Source organism: Zingiber officinale, chromosome 3B, assembly GCF_018446385.1.
Source record: "Zingiber officinale cultivar Zhangliang chromosome 3B, Zo_v1.1, whole genome shotgun sequence".
Taxonomy (NCBI): Eukaryota; Viridiplantae; Streptophyta; class Magnoliopsida; order Zingiberales; family Zingiberaceae; genus Zingiber; species Zingiber officinale.
Genome location: NC_055991.1, coordinates 22,336,743 through 22,359,411, shown reverse-complemented (window position 1 = coordinate 22,359,411; position 22,669 = coordinate 22,336,743). Strand labels below are relative to the sequence as shown.

At 37.3% G+C, this 22,669-nt stretch overlaps 1 protein-coding gene and 1 pseudogene across 7 annotated transcripts; both read right to left on the bottom strand.

The window, feature by feature from the left end:
- Nucleotides 1–11,607: 11,607 nt before the first annotated feature.
- LOC121968712 lies at nucleotides 11,608–11,766 on the bottom strand (annotated as a pseudogene).
- A 1,213-nt stretch (nucleotides 11,767–12,979) lies between these two features.
- LOC122056171 (sec1 family domain-containing protein MIP3-like) lies at nucleotides 12,980–22,669 on the bottom strand. 7 transcript variants are annotated; one of them, XM_042617994.1, is made up of 10 exons: nucleotides 22,294–22,669; nucleotides 21,468–21,633; nucleotides 21,288–21,351; nucleotides 20,270–20,413; nucleotides 18,795–18,947; nucleotides 15,628–16,134; nucleotides 13,993–15,489; nucleotides 13,847–13,915; nucleotides 13,457–13,589; nucleotides 12,980–13,293 (listed from the first exon to the last, which is right to left on the bottom strand). In XM_042617994.1, the coding sequence occupies exons 2-9, from the start codon at nucleotides 21,473–21,475 to the stop codon at nucleotides 13,461–13,463; spliced, it is 2,571 nt and encodes an 856-aa protein (XP_042473928.1). In that variant the 5' UTR covers nucleotides 21,476–21,633; nucleotides 22,294–22,669; the 3' UTR covers nucleotides 12,980–13,293; nucleotides 13,457–13,460. The 7 variants fall into 7 exon arrangements, with proteins under 7 accessions (XP_042473928.1, XP_042473927.1, XP_042473925.1 ...); XM_042617993.1 differs by having other exon boundaries at nucleotides 12,980–13,290; XM_042617991.1 differs by having other exon boundaries at nucleotides 12,980–13,589.

Genomic DNA, 22,669 nt, shown 5'->3' with positions numbered 1-22,669 from the left:
CAAGCTTTTCAAAGCTTCAACGTGAGAAGCTCCTCCACGTTGACACATCAACGTTGGTAAAACTTCTCAAAGCTTTAACGTTTTTTCAAAGCTTTGCTCAAACGTTGACACATCAGAGTTGAGAACCAACCTTGGATAGCAATGTCAACGTACGGACTAGAAGATGGGCTTAGATAGATACAAAGTTTTATTTAAGCTACAACAGAGATCGATTAGAAGATGGGCTTAGATAGATATAAAGTTTTATTTAGATTATAACATGGACCGAGAGGAGAAATTGGTTTTGGTCTCCTGATGAACTTGAGCTTCCCGTGTTCGCCCCAAACACCTAACTCGAGTTCATCAATAATAACTCATACTACTAAAGAGTTATTATTAAACTACCGCACCAATTCCAAATTACATTATGGGCTCCTTCTTACTATGAGTGCATTAGACTCCCTGTGTTTAAGATATCGAATGTCTATTAATTAAATGAGTTACTGAAAACTTACTTAATTAATATCTAGTTTCAAGAGTAGTACCACTCATCCTTATTGTCATGTCGAACTAAGTCCACCTGCAAGGTTTACATGACAAACCTTATGAGCTCCTCGTGGGGGCATCATCACCCTAGATTACTAGGGCACAGTTTCTTTCTATAATCAACAACACACCATATAAATAATATCATTTCCTAACTTATTGGGCCTATTGATTTATCGAACTAAATCTCATCCTTTGATAAATTAAAGAAATAAATACTAAGTATATGTGCTTGTTATTATATTAGGATTAAGAGTTTACACTTCCATAATAACAGAAGCTTTTTCCTTTTATTTAGTCAGTATAAAAAGAACTATCTCAAATGGTCCTACTCAATACACACATAGTGTACTAATGTAATTTTATAGTCAAGATAAACTAATACCAAATTATACTACGACCATTCCAATGGTTTGTCCCTTTCCATCTTGATCGTGAGCTACTATTTATAATCTATACGGAACTGATAACATGATCTTCTGTGTGTGACACCACACACCATGTTATCTACAATATAAACTAAATTGACAACTACACTCAACATATAAATGTAGACATTTGACCAATGTGATTCTTATTTCTAAATAAATGTTTATACCAAACAATCTCCCACTTATACTAAAAGACTATTCTATCATATATACTGTCATACATCTTGATTCATATTTCTTCAACATGCCCATCAAAAGCTCTTGCCTTAAGGGCCTTAGTGAAAGGATCTCTCAGGTTATCATCTGATGCAATCTAGGCAGCAACAGCTTCTCCTCGTTATACGATGTCTCGTATTGGGTGGTACTTACATTCTATTGTGTTTGCTTGCCTTATGGACTTATGGTTTCTTCGAGTTTGCTACTGCACCACTATTATTACAATAAATTATAATAATTTTGGACAAATCAGAAATCACGTCTAAGTCCATCATGAAGTTTCTGAGCCATTTAGCTTCTATGGCTACCTCAGAGGCTGCCATATTCTCAGCTTCTATAGTGGAGTCCAAAAAGCATCTATGCTTATCACTCCTCCATTGTCATGGCTTTACCTCCTAAAGTAAACACAAACCCCTGAGGTCGACTTTCTATTGTCCCTATCTGATTGGAAGTCAAAATCCATGTATCTCATAGGAAGCAAATTATCTACCTTGTAAACTAGCATATAATCTCTAGTCCCTTTAATATATGATTTACGGCAGTCCAGTATCTCTATCCTGGGTTATTTTGATATTTGCTAACTATGTCCATGGCAAAATAGATATCTGGTCTCGTGCATAGCATACATTAGGCTTCCAACAGCCGAAGCATAAGGAACTGCCTTCATGTCCTCTCTCTCCTTTGATGTTTTCGAAGACATCTCTTTAGATAAAGTTACTCCATGCCTAAAAAGTAGAAAACCTTTCTTGGAGTCTTGCATGCTAAAACGAGCAAGGATTGTATCGATATATGAAGCTTGGGACAAGCACAGCATCTTTTTCTTGCGATCCCTTATTACTTTGATCCCAAGAATATGTGCACATTCTCCTAAGTCCTTCATATCGAATTGCTTGGACAACCATACCCTTACTTATGACAACACTTTGATATTGTTTCTAACTATCAAAAATGGCATCTACGTATAGTAAAGAAATACCACCACATTTCCATCACACTTCTTGTATACACAAGATTTATCCGTACATTGAATAAATCCATAAGACTGGATTACTACCGGAAGTTCCAAGACCTTGAAGCTTTGCTTCAATCCATAAATAGACCGATTGAGCTTACATATTAGATGCTCTTTGCCCTTTGCAATGAACCCCTCTGGTTGCTTTATATGGATGATTTCTTCAAGACTTCCATTAAGGAAAGTTGTCTTGACATCCACTTGCCAAATCTCATAATCCATATGAGTAGTCACTACAAGAAAACTGATATTTAGCTACGAATTATTTCGTCGCTAACCTATTAATGTTCGTCGCTAACCTATCTTTACGACGATAACATTTCGTCGCTAGGATCGTCGTTATAAGCTTGTCGTAAACAATTTTTAGCGACGATATTTTTATGTTTCGTCACCAATATATTAACGACATCATTAAATCGTCGCTAAAGAATTTTAATCGACGCTAATCTTATGGCGACGAATGAATATTACTCGTCGCTAAGAAATTTGTTTGCGACGAATTCATTTTTTTCGTCGCAAACATGTTAGCTACAATTTACCTTATTTCGTCGCTAATGTCATCGTAATGCGTCGCTAACACATTTTATTTCGCCACAAACGGCTAGGGAAGACATCAGTATGTTTAGATATTAGCGACGAATTCGGACCTATTTCGTCGCTAACATATTAGCAACGGTTTTCTTAACTTCGTCGCTAACAATCTGTTTCGTCGCTAACCCATTTCATTTCGTCGCAAACGTTTACGATAAGGTTCGATATGTTCGGGTTGTTAGCGACAAATTTCAAAAAATTCATCGCTAACCTTCATTTTTTTTAAAAAAAAAATTGTTTTAAAAAAAAATTATACACATTTACAAACTCATACAATCATCACAACTCTAACAACAATATTCACAATAATCATAACTCTAAGAATAATATTCACAAACTTATACAAATACTAACTCTAACAACAAATTCACAAATAAACTCACAAACAACTAATACTTCATCGAAGTATAAGTTCACAAATCTAGTAACATTCACAAACAAGAGATGCAAGTACTCAACATCAATGTCTAACATCAAGTAATACAACAAATTAAGTACACAAGTAACAATCCAAATAAAGTAAAAACAAGTAACAAGTTCAAAACATTAAGTTCACATACAGAAATCCACAACATCATAATCTACAAGAAATAAACTTCGCAACATCATGTTCATATCCAAAAATCCACAACATCAAAGTCTAAGAATGAGTAGGAGGAGGTGGAACTGAAGATGAATCGATCAAGGAATCTAATGCTCCAGGTGCCAATCGGTTAAGAATTTGTTCAAACTTATCTTGTCTTGATTTCATTGATGCTAACTCATCTTGGGTGCTTGCTAATTGAACTTTGGTGTTTGCTAACTCTTCTTGAGTGGATTCAAGTTTTTCACGTAATGCGGTGTTAGTTGATCTGATTGAGGAGGTGACATCTGAAGAAGTTGACCTAACTGGCTTTGGCCCACTTCCAAGTCCTCTAATATATCCCGAACGAGTACCGAGGACGTAATACAAGTTTCAACATATTTAAAAATAGCACATGACTGTTTAATAAATAGTAATTGTGAATCTCTCATTTAAGCTAGTTATTAAGGAATAAGTATGGAAACTGTGTTTGCCCAGAAAACTTCTATTATCTATGGCGAAAAGTGACAACGGTACAGTGACTAGAAAAAAACTGCTATTATCATTCACTATTCCTTTCTATCAATGAACACTGTAAAAATGAGGGTGAAATTTGTGAAAAATATAAGTAATAAAGCATGAAGTAATAAAGCTTAAGTAATAAAGCATCAAGTATAATAAAACTTAAGTAATAAAGTAATATAAGTAATAAAGCATGAAGTAATACCTGCATCGTTAAGTCTCCAACATGTAAGTAATAAAGCTGCAAAATATACTTGTAAATTTACTCTCAAATTGCATTACTCTCAACGAAATCATGAATTTGCTTGCGTGGACTTGTAGTGGAAATCATATTAGACTTTTGTTGGCTGGAAAGATAAAAACTTAAGTGTATCTAGAGCAGGTATCCAAGTCTGAGCAGGTATCTCCAAATTTGCTACTGGTATCCAAGTATGAGCAATATGATATTAGAACATGAATGCAACTTTACCAAAAAATGTGATAGGATAAGAGAGTAAAATTGTAGCAAGCAATGGGAAGGGATTGCGTATAATGTGTATAGGTTTCAATGGTTATTTAAAATTTCCATTATATCCTCCAGTTATATCCTCCAATTATCCATAAAATTTCCATTATATGCGTATAATGCGTATAATGTGACTGTGAATTTACAGACTGTAAATTTACCAAACTCAATGTAGTAAGAAATGACAACAAATGTGCAGAATTATATATGTAACATTTAGCTGCTTTATATTGCATTGTAAAAGTAGCCAATCAGATAGTACTTAAGAGATATTCATTATCTTTGATTCAAAATTTAAGAGCAAGATAATTTCGGAAAAATGAAAAACAAGACAAGCACACTTCTAACAAGATCATATAACTGGTAACGAGTATTAGAAGAAACAGCAAGGAAAACACCTGTGAATCCAAAAGAGGTTACTGCTAGTAATTACCCTTATTGAGGGACATGTATGAGATTTACCTGCATGTACTGAAGAAAACCAAATACTGCTTTTATGGTATATTAATTGAGAGCATAGAGTGACATGCAGTATTGGCTAGTATTGACATGTATTGACATGCAGTATTGGCTAGTAGGCTAGTATTGAGAGCATAGAGTCACATAGGGAATGACTGCTAAAGAAAATTACGAAAAGCTTGAATGCAGTTCCATGCATAAAACCATATATGCTTTTAAACGTGTTAATAATGAGAAAAATGATTACTAATGTTGGATACATATAGTAACCTTGATAACTTGTAGCATTAGAACATTGAAAATTCAGAGTTAATGGAAATTTGTTAAAAAGCATACCCTCGAGAGCAGCACTTTTAATCAGGGGTGGAACTGGAATATCGTCTTCTTTTTTGTTTACACTCCTGCACATGGGAGATATAGTATAAATGATGCATCATAAGGCAGAAGCACTAGTGGTGTAGGAGATTTGAATGTTGCATTTGATTCTTTGGTTTTAATGGGATAGGTGTATCAAGTGCAAGGACACAAAAAGATATTTATTGGGCAGTCATAATGTCAGTTAACAATTGTACCAAACAATCAGCTTCAAATCATGCATTATTAGATTATAAAATCAAAAAGAGAAGCAAACAATTTTTATCTTAGAGGAAAAGCTCACAAATATTTTTTTGAACATAGTCACTCTAGTCATTCAGTGAATCTAAAGAAGATCTTGTAATGCTATGGGTTCCATTTTCACCAGTGTAGTAGGGAGTAAAGTTAAAGACATGCTACAGATATACCTTGAACACCAAGCGCTGCCAGCCATAAACAAAACAAGAATCCAATGAGTAAGAGATGCAGATCTAGGATCAACTATTTGAAGGTGGTGCAAATAGTTTAGGAAAACAGATCTCAGATAAAATTTGATTTTTTTTTTGTTTAGGAAAACAACAAATTAGAACACCAGAGGCAAGCTCATCCAGAATCTCCCAAACCAAACAACACCAGGGCATCTCCCAAACTCAACCTTTCGATCCAAACTTTCTCAACACAAATAAATCCATCAGGAACCACCCTCTAGGGACATCCTAACATCAGAATCACCGAGTCTAACAACAGGAGAACGAAAAGTAAAATCCAGTGGCACTCACCTACAAGTGCAGAAACACGGAGAGAAAGCCTCGATCTTACGGAGGGCTCGAAGAAGGCGGCTGAGAAGTCACCGGCGCCGGAGCAAGAGGAGAAGTCACTGGAGCGGAGCAGGAAAGAAGATTCCTAGCGGAGCGGAAGTCACCGGCGTGGGAGGAGACGAAGAGATCACGCACCCAAAGCCAAACCCTAAAACCTAGCGTCGGAGGAGAAGAAGAGAGCGCACAAGCAGCAGCAAGCGGGTGGAGAAGAAGACAGCACGGAGGAGAAGAGAACGCACAGAGTAGAAGAAGAGGATAGCGATGTGGAGGAGAAGAAGATATCACGATTTGGGGAAATGCCGATTCGGGGGATAAGGTTAGGTATTAACGACGATATTTTAATTCATGATTTTGCCGCAAATAATAAGGATTAGCGGCGAATTGTTATAATTTTATCGCTAATAAATATGATTAGCGGCGAATTACCTGATTCGTCGCTAATACTTATTTATTAACAACTTACAATAATTACATATTAACGGCGATTAACATAATTTGTCGTTAATACTAAACTGTTAGCGGCGATTATGCTAACTTCATCGCAAATATAATGATCTTGTAAAAAAATTATTTTTTTAATATTATCATTTGCGACGAAATTACGTTCCGCCGCTAATAGTCTATTTTTGCTACAAATGACTATTTCGTCGCTAATATTTCGTCGCTATTTTACTGTTTTCTTGTAGTGAGTAAAAGATAAAGAGTTCGGATAGACTTAAACATGGCTACCAGTGAAAAGGTTTCCATACCCTTTTCAACAAGCCTTGCTTTGAAAGTTTTCACCTTCCCGTCTGTCTTTCTTTTTCTATTGTAGACCTATTTAAACTCAATGACTTTTACATCATTTGATGGTTCTATAAGCTCCCAGAATTTATTAGAATACATAGATTCTATTTTTGTATTCATTGTTATTTGCCAAGATGCTGCATCTTTATCTTGGAGTGCTTCATCATATGTCTGGGAATCAGGTTCATGTTCACCAGGGATCTAGTCCAAAGACTCTCCAAAACATGAATCTTTCAGGTTGCCTAACAACCCTCCCACTACGACGAGGCACTTTGTGCAATTGTGTATCATTTGTGATACGTGTTACAGTTTCTTATGATATTTCATCTTGTATAGTTAATACTAGATTAGACGTGTCCTTTATTATTTCCTTAAGAACAAATTTACTTATGAGCTTGTGGTTCATTACATTGTCCTCTTCTAAAAATCGAGCATTGATGCTTACAATGACCTTCTGATTTTTAAGGACTATAAACCTCCTTTCATTTCTTTAGGATAACCCACAAACAAGTGAACTCTTGTCCAACTTATCAGTGTCTCCCTTCAGGACATGTGTTGGACTACCCCAAATCCGAATATGCTTCAGACTAGGCTTACGCACATTCTACAATTCTATGGGAGTAGAGGGTTCTAACTTTAGAAGGTATTATGTTCACATCCGTTTCCAGAGTATATCCTCTAAATGAATTTGGCAATTCTGAATAACTCATCATTGATCTAACTATTTCTATAAGAGTCATATTCCTTCGTTCTACTACACCATTCTGTTGGGGTGTACCAGGTGCAGTCAGTTGTGATTGAATCCCGACTTCTGATAAGTGACTCTTAAACTCTCCTAAGAGGTACTCGCCACTACGATCTCATTGTAGTGTCTTGATACTTTTACCTTGACGTTTCTCCACATTAACCTTGTACTCTTTGAACTTATCAAAGTACTTAAACTTGCAGCGTATCAAGTAAATATACCCGTATCTCGAATAGTCGTCTATAAAAGAGACGAAATATTCGAAACCACCTCTTGCCTGGATAGTCCTAGGTCCACACAAATCAGAATGAACCAATTCCAATACTTCTTTGGCTCTATACCCCCTTAGACTTAAAAAGTCTCTTGATCATTTTTCCTTCCAAGTAAGACTCACATGTTGGAAAGTTTTCCACTACCAATGAACCCAAAAGTTCATTGGCTATTATCCTTTGAATCCTACTCAAGTTAATATGACCTAGCCTTAGATGTCAAAGATATGATTGATTCATTTTCGAAAGTTGCTTTCTCTTATTAGAGTTAGAAGACGTGTTATTAATTTCCATTTATTGCATCATGGGAGTTATTGGATTATAAATTGGCAACCAACGTACCAGAATAGATAACTTCCCTATTGTTGTTGATAACAACTTTGTTATCAAAAAGAGACAGAATATCAAGTTCTTAGAAATTGAAATCAAGTTCTTTCTAAACTTGGTACATAAAGATAATTTCTCAAAATTCATATTTTATTCCTATCATAGGATAAACATCTCCCACTACAACAGCTGCTACTTTTGCAGTAGTGCCCATGTAAACAGTGTTTTCCCTTTCATATAGTTGTTGGGTTTCTTGGAACCTCTGCAATGAATTGCAGACATGATCAGTGGCTCTCGTATCTACACACCAGGTACCAGTAGATAAAACCACTAAACATGTTTCAACAACTAATGAATAAAATACACTTTTATTGTTCTCATTTTTTAGAGGGCAGTCCACCTTATTTCCAATCATAATATGGACTACTAAGTTTATTCTATAGTATAACAGCTAGGAGATTGACTAACATTTGAAATCTTAAGAATCACAAAAATATTTGGTCAAGACCAACACCTCAAAATCCCCGTGAATTTTGTATGTCACGTTAGTGTGGACGTATACAAATTCAATCTTTAAGAGGAGATTTTATCCATTAATTTTATTATCTCGTCAACCTAATTTTATGACAAATAAAATTAGTAGTCGATCTATCAAAGTATCCTTTGGTGGAAGGTGGCCGAAACTTAGAAGCAAAGGAAGGAGCTCGGGTGGATTTCATCTTGGAAGATCGTCGTCCACACGACGTCCAAGAAGAAGAGAGGAATACAATAGAAGATCAAGAGGTCTATAAGCTACAAGAAGGTATAACTAGTTATTTGTTTCCGCATCATAACTAGTTCATCCTTTTGTATAGATCTTGAAAAACCAAACACAAGAGGTTATCGGTTTTAGGTTATCGTTTTGTTATCGATTTTATTTTTCGATTTCATGTTTCGATATTGTGTTTCTATTGAGGTCTCTGTAGTTAAACCTAGTTTATTGTAAGAAGTTAAATATCTGATTTCTTTGAAAGACTTTGTCTAGGAAGTGGTGGATGATCCCATACCCAAGAAGGTCTAGTGTCTCGTCATGTTTAACCTGGAAGCTGATCTTTGAAATAGATATTTAATTAACTTCTGTAATATGGTTTAACTTATGAAGAACACATCGGTTAAACTTGGAGTAGAAATGTTAAGTATTGTTTTCAATCCAAGTTTAACTTCTGAAGGACAATTTGGATTAATAATGTTAAGCATCGTTTGCAATCCAAATTTAGCTTCAGTAGAGCACATGGGTAGCTAAGATAGTTCTATGCTTGTACAAATTTTTATACATGGGAACTAGAACGGTATTCCGAGTAGCAACCAACAGTTGTGCCCCTAGTGTATAATCGAGGAGTTGTGCCCCTAGTATATGATCAAGGGTCTAGGGTCCTAGTCTTTGACAAGGAACTAGGCTCTTACTCTTATCAGGGAGTCATAATAGCTGCTAGAATCCGGAAGAGAAAATATAATGGAAAAACTGACATGCTGCCCAGCTATGGATTTGACTCGGCCCCTCAACTCCCAAATACCCGTGGAGTCAGAGGAAAAATATATAATTATAAAGGAAAAACTAACCTGTCAGCCAACTGAAGCTCCAAATCAATACCTCGGCTCCCGAATACCAGTGGAGCGAGGGGAGAAGATAATATGTTCGTCGAAATCCTCCAGGACTGTGATAATGGCAGAGAGTCTCCCGACATCGTTCATCTTCACGTTCCGGAACAAGTGAAGGAGATTCCCACAAACGGCGCCAAATTGATATTGTCCAGAATCTGAGTCGGATGAAGAGTCGGAAAGACGTGGATGGAATGTTGATCGAGTCGCGATGTCCTGGAGGGGGTATGCTGAGATGGCCTCTATGTTGACCAAGTCGTCAGAAGTCCTTTGGTCAACGCTACCTGCAACCAGTGACCGAGTTGCCCCAGCCCCTGGTACCCCGATGCTTGAGGTAGATCCAACGAGTATATAAGTAAACGACTAACAGTATAATAATGAAAAAAATGCAAAGTGAGTACGATGACTTACCCTGGCCCAAGGGGGCGCCCTCGGATGGGACGTTGCTCGAGTTGTCGTAACCCGGAAGAGTAGATGGATGAGCCCGAACGAAGAGCTAGATCTGACTGTCTAGAGCTGATCGCGACCGAGATCTTGAAGACGACATGCAGGTCGGGACCTAGCAATAGCACGTAGATCGAGATATGATATCAGCACGCGAGTCGGGAGCTAATAACGACACGCAGGCCGGATATACAAGCGGCACGTAGGCCGAGATAATCTATCGACATGCAGGTCGAGATAAGATGTCAGCACGCAGGTTGGGATACAAAACGGCACGGATTCAGAACGGAGTAATAGCTCGATAGCCTGACCAGAATAGACGGCCCGTAGTAGGCAAGGCGGCGTCAACAACCGGAGAAGGCGACTGCTGACGATAGCGGCCGACCACCGCTCGGAGGAGGGCGGCAGTGGCTAAGGAGAGGGCGGCAGTGGCTAAGGAGACAGCGGTAACGACCAGAGAGGCAATGACAGCGGCTAGACTGGTGCTGGGCACAGTGGTAACGCCGGTGAGGGCAATGAAAGGTGTAGACGACGAAGGAGGTGAAGTGGGCAGCGGTGATTCACCGCTGGATGCGCTGGCAGTCACTAGGGAGAGAGGAAGAGGAGGTGTCGAGAGCTCAACGGGAAGGAGAGCTAGGGGAATGCCTCACTGAAGGTGGTGGCTGGTCGTTGCGACAAGGAAAAAGCGAATGTCGTGGTCGGCGGCGTCGAGGTGGTCTGCTGGCATGGGTGTGCATGCGAGGGCGGGCCACGGTGGCAGCGCAAGCAGTGTCCAAGTGATTGGACCTAGCTAGCGACCGCCTTTGACGCGAAGTCCTCTTCCCCTTTGGCAGCGACGGTCTGGAGACGCCGAAAACCCCCACCCCCTTTCCTCCTCTGGCGGTGACCTGTTGAGGCAGCTGTGGCGAGCGCAGAGGGAGAAGAAAAGGATGTAGTGGTCGGCAGCGTCGCCATGAAGAGGTGAAGCGAGGAATCGCCTGCGGGGTCACCGACAAGGAGGCGCCGGACGAAGAAGCGGGGGAAGAGGGTGACGACGAGTCTGTCCGATGACGACGTCGCGAGGAGGAGAAGGAGAGGGATGGCGGCCGACGCCGACGCCGACGAGGAGCAGTGCGTGAGGGAGCCAAGTTGGCCAAGTCCCTTGGCAGCGGAAGAAGGGAACCAGCCTCTCCCCTTTCCCACGGATGAACAGTGACCTAAAAGGGATGCTACAGTGTCATGATCAAAATGGCCCTCCCCCCTTATTCTAATTACTCCCCTGCCCTTAAGGCGTGTATATATATATATATATATATATATATATATATATATATATATATATATATATAATATTTTTCTTATTTATTAATTTTTTTCTTCGAATGTTTTAGATTTATTATTTAATTTAATGTCTCATGCTCATAAAAGGGTGCGTCAACTCATACAATAATGCAATGTAAAAGTAAAATTTAAGAATTCAATTTTTTTTTCTTATAAAAAATTAATTTAATTTTTTATATCAGATATTAAACTGATAAAAACAGATACTACACTTGATTTTAACTAAAGACCAAGAAAAATATATTTTTTAGAATCGTCAGTCCAAAATATTTATAGAAGATTTTTTGTTCACGGTGTAAAAGAAACCATTGAAGTGTATATGTTTTTATAAAACAACCGGATAAAATTACTAATAAATTTTAAAATTATTTTATCAAAATAAATTAGTAAAAAATCATAATCTTAAAAAAAAAATAGTAAAATAGATTGACGGGGCTCGGGCTAATTTACTCATGCTGGTGAGTTGAATTAATATTTAATTATTTTTTAAAATAAAATACTAAAAAATCAAAAACAAAAACAAAACAAAAATCATAAAATTGAAAAATACAATTTAAAATAAATTTAAAATTCTGAAAATTAGAAAAAAAAAATATTTATTTAATAATTTTTTTAAAATAAAAAAATTGAGCCTATCGGTGCACCGTCGATTAGGAGCAGAGATTTCAAACCACGTCATATCCATATGTTTAGATTATTTTGTACGAATTTTAGAATTAGGTGAGTTCACCCCCTTGGACTATTATCAAGCCTAACACCTCAAGGAGACCATAAAGATCCTAATAAAATAAACTCCAACCAGATTCTTTTCCTTTTACCTTTATACCAAATTATTCAACTTGATGCCATCGAATATCGAGCCAATAAGCTTTAAATTTTCTCTATAATATATTGTAACCTCTGGAGTATGTTGTGTATAGTGCGCACCGCCTTTTCAACCAGTTGATCAATCGAGTTCATTATCAAACTAATTAATGATGATACCCTTCTTGATCTAGAACATTTGTCGAAATCAGAAGCATGAACAACCATTACATGGTGAACATCCCTTAAACTAAGATACTTTGTGTGTTGCCCCTTCCCTACATAACAAGTGTCTCACTTCTAAGATACTTTGTGGAATTTCGTATGTTTCTTCCTTCTAACATCTTTAGCTCGAGTGATAACCATAGTCTGCCATACAAATTACCAAATAACATAAAACCATAAACGTAGCATACCTATTACCTTGTAAATTATAAGTGCAATTAACATTATTTTTTAAAATTTCCTTATGGTTAATACTATCTCATAGAGTAGATCTTCAAGATCAAACTCTTTATACCTTTTTTTGACCAAAAAAAAAAAAACAACAGTAATTTTTATCAGATACCATGATGTTTAGAATACATGGTTTAGAAGTGGGAGGCCAAGCTCACATCGACAATGTAACTCCATCCTTTTTCCATCGGTCAAAAGATGTGAACTTTTATATTTCTGAATAACAAAGGAACAAGAAAACATGTGTAAAAATATATAGGCCCCCTATCCAACTGGTATGCAACTCTCCTGCATCATGAAACCTTCCCTTTGCACTTTTCACCGAACAAACGTTAGCACATCAGTGTAAAGGACTCAAGGCAGCAAGAGCATTTCAGAATATGACAGTCAGAGATCATCAAGTCTCTCGAAATGGCAAACTTTATATCAGGAGCATGTTTCTCCTGAGTGTTCAAAACTCCCAGGCTTGCAAGTGAAGGGTTATCCGAAACCTTTTGAGGGCATATCTGCTGAAGGAGCTTAGTCAAAGGAGACCGGCATAAATAGGCATAGCATAGGATCAACAAGTCCATTCGAAAGGTCAACAGGATCATGAAGTCCATTTGGAAGGACAACAGGATTCAGATAGATTAACATGTTATATCAGTTGAGACAAAGAGCCGGAGGTCTTACAGGGTCAAAAGTAGCTGGATGAGCCCAAGAGCAAATCAAACATGTCATTGGGTGTCAGCAACGTTGTTCCACCAACAATCAACTCTATGCCAGATCTACCGTATTCTGCAACTGCTTCCATAGCCTCCCGAACCTAAGACGTTTAAAAAAGTAGGTGTCACTCTTGGTCATGCATTTTAGTACTATAAATTACAGCACTTGTAAGTTACAACATCGCCAAATTGTTGACAGTGTGCAAAACATCTTAAATTGCTGAACTCAATCTTCCCACATTGGTGCTAAAATGATCTATTGAAAAGCAACTTAGAATATGGCCCCAAGTCCAAGACAAAACTAAATAACCAGGTATAAATTGATGCCGAAGAGGAAACAAAAAGAAAGCAACCATACCTCAAGAATATTCATGCCCCCCACGACAAAAATGAAAAGAACACTTTGATCTCCAAAACTTGATTTAGCCTGAAAAGGGGAATTTTAAAAAGTTAATGCAGATAATCAATGGGCAAACACGAATAAGAATAAAGTAAACAACCCACCTGTCCAAGCCCAAACCTACCAAATCCGCTCTTCAAAAACCGTCCTACTGCTGATGAATGGTACACAAGTCCAGGAACATCATACTTTGCCAATAAAGTTGTTAGAAGCTTATAAAGTAAGCTCTTCTGAGTTTCCATGTCACTTCCATATCTACTATAAGCAGCCAACCCTTCTCGGAGAGTTGAGTTTCTTTGCCTCAAACTAGACAATTTGTTAAAGAATTTAAAGAGTTGATCTACTCTATCTCGTAACTCTAATTTAAGCTGCATGTCATCATATCCTTGTGCATTTTGATTATCTGTATCTTCATCACCCCAGTTACCCCATTGATCATCAAAGTCATCTAGTTCTGATGACTTGGAAAAATCATCCTTCTCCTTGTCCAACTCAGCAAATTCATTAGATAATCCATGTAGGAAATGAAGCTTTGCAGAAGATGGATTTTCCATAACTGCATCCACTACAGCTTCTTTCAGGGAATGTTCTTCTTCCCATGAAAAAGGTCCAGTAGATGCACTTGTTGGAAAGCTTTCCCCAGCAAGAATATACCCTATCATTGACAGAAGCAATGCATCTTGAAAAGAGAGAACATTATGTGATGGTCCAATCCTTTTATCCTGTTCATTAGATCTTAATAAGATACTCGTATTGATGAAATCACGGACTTGGCTTGAAAGGCTTTGACTGGTATCTTGAGAAGTTACAGCCAGTATCTTCTCAGCATTGACAAATGCATCCCAGTGAGAACTACGAGGCTCGCCTAAGACCATTTCAGCTGCTAATGCTAATTGAATGATGCCCTTATTTCGAATCAAAGACATCTGATTTTGAGCAAATTTTTCGAGTAAAGTATGAATCTCTGAAGCAGAAAAGGATCCAGATCGACCTTTCAGGGAAAGGTTTAACTTCTCATGCCGCAGAGTTTCCAAAAGACATTTCTTAACTAAAATTGCCCCATCTTTAGCTCTTCTATCAATCAAGGCTTCAAGATAGTTTGTTCCTGAATTATTAGATAAAAATGATCCACCTAGCAAATCAACTTCATGCTGTACAGCATCAGTGGTAAATTTGTCAGTGTGATCATCAGACTTGGACTCAATTGCACCAGAGCTCCAACCAGATGCAAAAGTAGTCATGCCTTCGGAAAGGTTTAATACAGATTCATTTTTGCCAAAGATAGCTCCAAATGGAACCCTTATATCAAGTGGTGCACGTTGAACTTTGATATGGGCATCTATTTTTGGAACTTGTGATGACAATGCAGATAAAGAAGACAAGGTTCCCTCTCTACGTGGCAAGGAGGATAACAATCGATCAAGAAAAGAGTCACCATGGCAGCAAGGTGTGAGAAGATCAATGGTGCGGTCAATAAGCAGCAAACCAGCTGATCTTTTATTGCGCCGTCCAACATCATATAAACTTGACATGTCCATCATCATCTTGCCAACTATCTTTGATGTATCTCCCAAAGAAAATATTTCCATCTTCAAGTCCATCTGAACATGTTGTAAAACAGACATGAAGCAGGTAATCTCCATTAAATAATAGCCAAAAGAAAACTAGATAAATGAAAAAAAAAACTATGCCAAATCAAATGCACATAATTATAAGCATATCAATGAAAAAAAATCTACCTTTTCTACAAGATGATAGAGGAAATTAGCCGTGAGTGTTGCACCCGGAGGAACATCATCACCATCAGAAGATGATCCAGCTGAAAGAGAGGGAAGTCCAGGACTAATAGAATTTTCAGAGTTAGTTGACAAGCATGCTTCTGCAACTGTTCCTTCCGAAGGCAAAATGAAGACTCTTGGGGAGAGAGGACAAAAGATCATTGGGAAGTGATCAACAGAAACAAACAACTTTGCAGAGAATTCTACTCTTCCTGTAAAATTGATTGAATTATCACCATATACAGTTCGATCATTTTCACAGGAAGGAAGCTTCCTCAAACCATCATCTTCAGAAGCTAGATTTTTCTCATAAATAGATCCTGTTAGCTTTTCTGAGTCCCTCTCTTGTTGGAGCCTTTTCTTTTCAGACTTTTTCAAGAGTTCTTCATAGTCTTGAACAAGCAATGTTTCATATTCATGAAAGGCATCAGATCCAAGGGGTGAATCAACATGTACTGAATGAGCAATCTGAAAGTAAAAAGCAGCAACAATAACAAACAGTCCAATACAGATCAAACAGAAGGAAATAAACGAACTGTTTTAAATTCTTCAAAATGGTCAAAACAAGCAGCTGAGTTTACAAGAAGTTGTATATCACTTGCCAACTTTATGGTATGTTTATGGTTCAGCAACCCCCATAGTAAGGCAACTAGATGAGAACTTTATAAGCTTAATAATAGAAAATAAGAAACCAGATTAAGTTAGACACTGAACACAGTTAAGCACTATAAAACACAATCAAAGAATATTGATACACACTCATTGATACTGCATTTGTCATAATCTTCATGCACAAAAGAGTCTTACAATGCATAACAGAGATATTTAAATTGGCATGGCAGCCAAGGGGTCACGAGATGATCTAAACACAGTTGCATAGACAAAACCCAAACTTTCAATAAGCTAAGATACAAAACACATTACCTAGTCAAGGGCTGAAATAGGGATGGTAATTTTCCCCACGAGTTCAGGGGCCCGTGGGGAAAACGCAAAACGGGGGCAGGTTCGGGTATGGGTTCGGGTTCGTGGATTTTTCAAATCCCACAATTGAACGGGGGCGATAATAATAATAATAATAATAATAATAGAGTTTGATCTTTTCTGTTTTTAAACCATGGATTATTAATGTTATTATATATGTATTGTTTAATTAATATTAGTATTTATATGTCATTGGATTCTTGTATTAATACAAAAAATGAACCAAGTAACACCCTGGGGCAACCAACCCGGCCTCACAAAAGTTTCCCACCGACGCTAGGGTAAATCGGGAAGCAATAGCGACGGATGACCAAGAAACACAACATCACATGGTTGCGCGCACCATTTGGAGAAAAAAATCCTTGCAAATGAGTCGTAGCTGGGATCGAACCGCGGATGTCTGACAACTTGGCGCCCTTTCGCTGCACAGTAGCCTGGGGGCTGGATTCTTATATAAATACTTTTATGAAAGGTGTTGAAAATTAAAAATCTTTTTTTAGCCAAGTTAATGGACAATGAACATTTGAATCGGGGATGGGGACGGGATGGGGATTTAATCTATGTGGGGTCGGGGATTCCCCGATTAGACAGGACTTGGGATGGGGGCGAGGATGGCAAAACGGCCCCACGCCACCCCGCCCTGCCCCATTGCCATCCCTAGGATGAAATTCTTAACCTTTAGCAACTAAAATCTCCAGTTGAAATAAGGCTTGAGGCTACGAGATCAGACACTGAGCCTCTGTTTGGATGGGGTGAGGTAAGGTTCATTAATGGAAGGGGATGGAAGGGGAAGGGAGGGAAATGAAAGGAAAATAATATATTTATCTTACCCTTGTTTGGAAGGGAGGGAAAGTTTATGTGAGAGGAAAGGGATGGAATGAAGGTTAAATATACAAATTTACAAAAATATCCTCTTATTTTTTTAATAAATCTGTATGTGAAAAAATAAATAAGGATATAATTGTAATAATTTCTCCTTACCCTTCCTTACACCCCAATTTGGGGTGTAAGGAATTTCGCTTATTCCCGAGCATGCAAGGGGAGGCTTTACCCTTCTCTCCCCTTCCCCTTCATAGCTCACTCTCTCCCAAACAAGGGTAAAAATTCATTTTACCCATGTTTACCTTTCCCTCCCCTTTATTCACCTCCTCCCAAACAGAGGGTGAAGGAAAGCAAGGATGCCAGACCTGTCTCTGGGACTATTCAATGTGCAATTACTGGAGATTCTTTGTATTGTAGGAGAAAAGGAAATTGTTTCCCAGGCTGGCAAATACAGATACTAGAGAGAGGAGACCAGCAACTTCAGTATCATAAGCATTATCGTAAACATAAGTAGGCACAAATAAATTAAAGGCTTTCAAATGCCTCTAGACCCAGAAGAATGCAGGTAGATGTTAATATATGTCAACCTAAATTTAATATCAGATTATATAACTCTCAGACAGCAGGTATAAACCTATGCTTTCCATGTAAATAACATCAAACAGACTAGCCAGCCAACAGGGACAGACCAGCTGAAACTAATTAGTGTAACCCACTGAAGAATGGAAAATCAGCTAGGTAAGACCAGCAACAGTTGAATCAAAATCAAGTAGAAGCTAGAAAGTAATGGAACAATTAAGCAACACCAAATTATATGTCGGCCCTTTCAAATTATTATTATTAAAGATATAATAAATAAGTAGCTTGATTCATTTCCTAACAGTTCGAACTTTAGGGATAAATGGTTAGCCAATCCATGTTAATATGGTATCAAAGCAGAAGATTCAAGTTACAAATCTTGCTTGTGAGAAAAAAAAAATCTCATCAATTCATGATTTGGGTTTAGGATAAACAAGTGAGGTATACCCACCCACATGAAGGGGGAATAAATGTTAAAATTGATCTTTCTTAACTTAAGCTTTTGAAATAAGTGGTTAGTCAATCCACCTAACAATTAACTTATATTTACTTCTAGTGAACAATTGATGGGAAGTAATGAACAGATACTACATCAACATATTAAAATTGAATCCATAGTTTGCAAGCAAGAACTTTGAATCAATGATTTCTGAAAGCAAAAGCAAAGATTTTCCTTGTTCTTGATAGGACCTCATTAACATTTGTGAAAATAATTACCAATTCAGATCAGGACTCTAGAGATGCACCTCTGAGATTGAAGTATAAATAATACATTGGAGAACAGTTCCATGGGTGCCCAGGCAACGTAATATATATCGGTGTGCATCACTTAGGAGTCTTGAGGTAATAATTACAACCTTCTTTGCAGGACCCACAAACATTGAGTTCCAGCTCACAATCTACAAACAAATATTGTGACAAGATGAAAATGTTAAGATAAATTTATTATTCTATTAGAAAAAATAAATAAAGAGAATTCCAATATTAGAGAGAAATTGCGTGCTTTGATAGATAATATAATAGGAGAAAATATGATGAGATGATATGGACATATCCGAGGCCAATATATTAATTTTATGGTTAGAAGAGTTTAATCTAGTAGAGAGTAACCTGTCAGAAAAGGTTATCAAGATCAAGATCCTACTACAAACAACTAAAGGTTTGTTAGATTGGATTGTATGATCAAAGTGTAGGTTTGTAAGATCCTACAACTTAACCTTTTTGAAATTATATTTGAAATTTAGAATTTATGTAAATATTAATGTTCAATGTAAAATAGCATTATGAACATTTGAAAATTTGCATTATTTGAAATATAGTATATTATCTATGTAAAAAATAAATGAATGCTGTAATATGATTGTGAAGGGTTGGAAGTTAGTTAACTTCCACACAATTTTCTAAATTTAACTACGATGCTTGTTGCGGTACCATAAACAATTTTTTATTTAGCATTTTTGAAACACATGACAATGAAAAAGATTACATTTTTATGTTTGAAAATTAAAAAGGCTTCTCATATAATTGAAGTTTTTTAGATGCTATGGTACGAAAAGGATGTCAAATTTAAATGGCAAAATTTAAAAGGACTATGTGAATGTGAATCTATCTTATTAAGTCATGATTATCTTGATCCTTCCTAGGAAGGTCGAGAAAGCATAGGATTGATGGTCATATTTGAAAGATCCTGACCAATCAAGGCCCTAAGATTTAAATAGGTCAAAAACAATTTGAACCTTAGGATTATCAGATCCTAAGATTTGCATTGCAAACTTCACAACCATGGTATACAAGGTAGAGGGGACCAAAGAAAATATTAATGTAATAAAAACTAATTTAATTGATTTGGATGATACTAGTGATATAGTGTTGCACACAGTTCAATGGAGAATAAGACTTATGTAGCCAACCCAAAACATTTAGAAAATTAAGTCTTGATGATAATGGCATTGATTTGAATAAAGAAATAAATGAGTAAGATCTCATTTTGGCATGCCAAATTTATGGAGCATCACTTATTTTCATAATTGACCACACCTCAATTCTAAAAACTAATATTTTGTGAGGTTCAGACCTGCACATCTACTTTATACAAAAAAAGACATGTGCTGCACATGTAAGTGATTAGTGTCTAATCATATACCAGAAGAACTTACATGAATGAACAAAGAACAAAAGAGAGAAAAGAACTTTGACAGAAAAGATCATTTAGAATCCTTACAGCATCAAGTGGAGATGCATTTTCCAAGCTGCAAATACTGTGCACTCCAAGCTCCAATAGAACTTTGAATGCTCCAATGAACTGGAAGGCTTCCAAACAACCCGCATCAAGATAAAGAATGGAATCTGCAAGCGTATCTGAAATCTGAAAGTATGGAGCAAAGAAATAAGAAACTAGGGTTTCTGTAAAATGGATTTATGTTGCTTGAAAACATGCTAAACTTGCTTCATACATTTCAAAGTAGAATACAGTAGTTTTTTCTGTGATAAATGAAAAGATAAACAATTGACAGTAAAGTAACATGAGAAAAGAAATGAACTGGACCCAGTAATTGCTATTTGTGTTTTCTTCCACATAGATAACAAAACAATTTCTTTATGCAAAATGGCCTTTGTATCATTTCTCCGTATCTTTTACCAAATCTTCTTTAGTTTTACACTCCTATTTTTGGGGTCATAATTCCATCTAACCAAGGACAGGACTTTATTGTATAGGGAAAATAATAGTCCGCTAGGTTATTTAAGTTTTGTATGTACATATTCAGATACATAACCATGCAATTGAATGGACTATTGTGTTTCAGTGAGATAATGGCTACTCTAGGACATGCAATGAGGGTAATTTGTAGGTGGAATGAACCATATAATCATCTTCTCAACTTCAATGCTTTGTATATGTACAACAGTATGTGTGAGATTATTTACAATTTTGGCTCAATTTCTAGAAAGCTTCTAGAGAACATGAGAATCAAAGTATTGAAATTGCATCGAGATCCCTCGAACTTAAAGAGAAAACATAAAAATGAACATTCTTAGCAACTGTATTCTGGTATGAATTTTTGGGTTGACCAAAGATGGACAAAAGGTGATTAATCAGATTCAGAATAGAATCCCCAAGACGAAAACAAGATAACAAAAGGAGAAAAACAACCCGATGAATTCAAAACTGACAAAAGAGGAAAGAACAAAGGGCGATGATCGAGGAGAGAGAGGAGAAAGCAAACCATCGTCATTCTCACCTGGCGAATGGAGTCCCTGCAAGATCTGATGAGATCGGCGGAGGCCATCGCCCTCCCACGACCTCTGTAATTATCAAAGAAAAATATTATAATTATAGATAAAAATATCTTGGATAGACTAGTAAAGATAAATCTTAAATCTTCTAAATATGCATGAGAGGTAGAGCCATGAAACATAACAGCTTCATTACTTGTTGGAAAGTGCTGAGTGAAGCAAGGATGGAGCCGCCAATCCACACACTGTACTTCCAGTTAATATGTCAGAAAATAACCAAGATGAGATGGTTGATGCACCTAGAACATAACAGTAAATATGCTACCAATCCATGTTTTTCTTTCTTTTTACCTGAACAACACCAATTTATGCCAGAAAGACAAGGATTTTAGGGTAGAAAAAAGGACTGCAAAATATTATGATATTATTTTGTAGGTATAAAACTGATAAATGAGTGTGATACAAATTCCTCAACGGAATTCCCAAAGATACTTTAAACTTGTTTGAAAATTGAATGCATGTAATATGAATAGACTAAGCTTGATTAAAAAATTACAAATTTCATTGCAGGGATTGAGATAGCAGGACAAGGTTTAACAGAGATGAGACTGATTTGAATAGAGCAATAACACCAAAGATAAATAAGTCAACTAATTGTCCTAAAATCAAATTAACATAAGAGATAGATTTCATTGACATATAACAGGTGATTGTGGATGGTCATGTGCTCAATAGCTTCTTTCTAGCATTTGGAGTGTATTTTCACCTAATCATATTTATTTTATTTATGGAAAATCATCACATGATATTGTTTCAAATCAACATTTTTTGCGGCCGATAAATTTCTACATGAACCAAAGAAGCCAATTGCTGCAATAAATGTCAGAAAGAAAGGATGACGGTGTTATATAAATTTTTTCACAACACATGTAGATAAAAAAATCATTAGATGACAAAAGAAAGCTCAAACTTGCTCACATCAACATATGAATCGACAGTGAGAAATAATACCTGAAAAACAGCCCTAACGGCGGCAGAGCTTGGGGCGTCGAGGGTCGAGGGCAGGGTGGGGCGTCGGAGGAGTCATAAAACTGGGTCGTCGCCGGCGGATCGCGGCGGTGGGTTTTGCTCAGGGAGGTCACAGGAGGAGCGCGAGAGGTCAGGGAGTCCTGTTTTTTCGTCGCCGGCGGAGGAGGATCGCGGTGGCTTTTGCTCAGGGAGGTCGCAGGAGGATCGCGAGAGGTTAGGGAGTCCGCAGAAAGTCCGTCGCCGGCGGAATGCGCTGGGGTTTTGCTCAGGGAGTCCGGCGGATCGCAAGAGGCTAGGGCTCGGCACCTTCGCTGCCTTCTCTGCGTTTGCGTTTCTGATCTAAAGGCATCTCTGCGTG

What these genes read in the sequence shown, in the direction of transcription:
- LOC122056171 (XM_042617991.1), bottom strand. An exon ending in TTTATACTTCAATCTCAGAG is followed by an intron (nt 16,135 to 18,794) that starts GTGCATCTCTAG and finishes TTTTACTTTCAG; the next exon opens with ATTGCTCATTCAGTACATGT. An exon ending in TCTATCATCTTGTAGAAAAG is followed by an intron (nt 15,490 to 15,627) that starts GTAGATTTTTTT and finishes CAACATGTTCAG; the next exon opens with ATGGACTTGAAGATGGAAAT.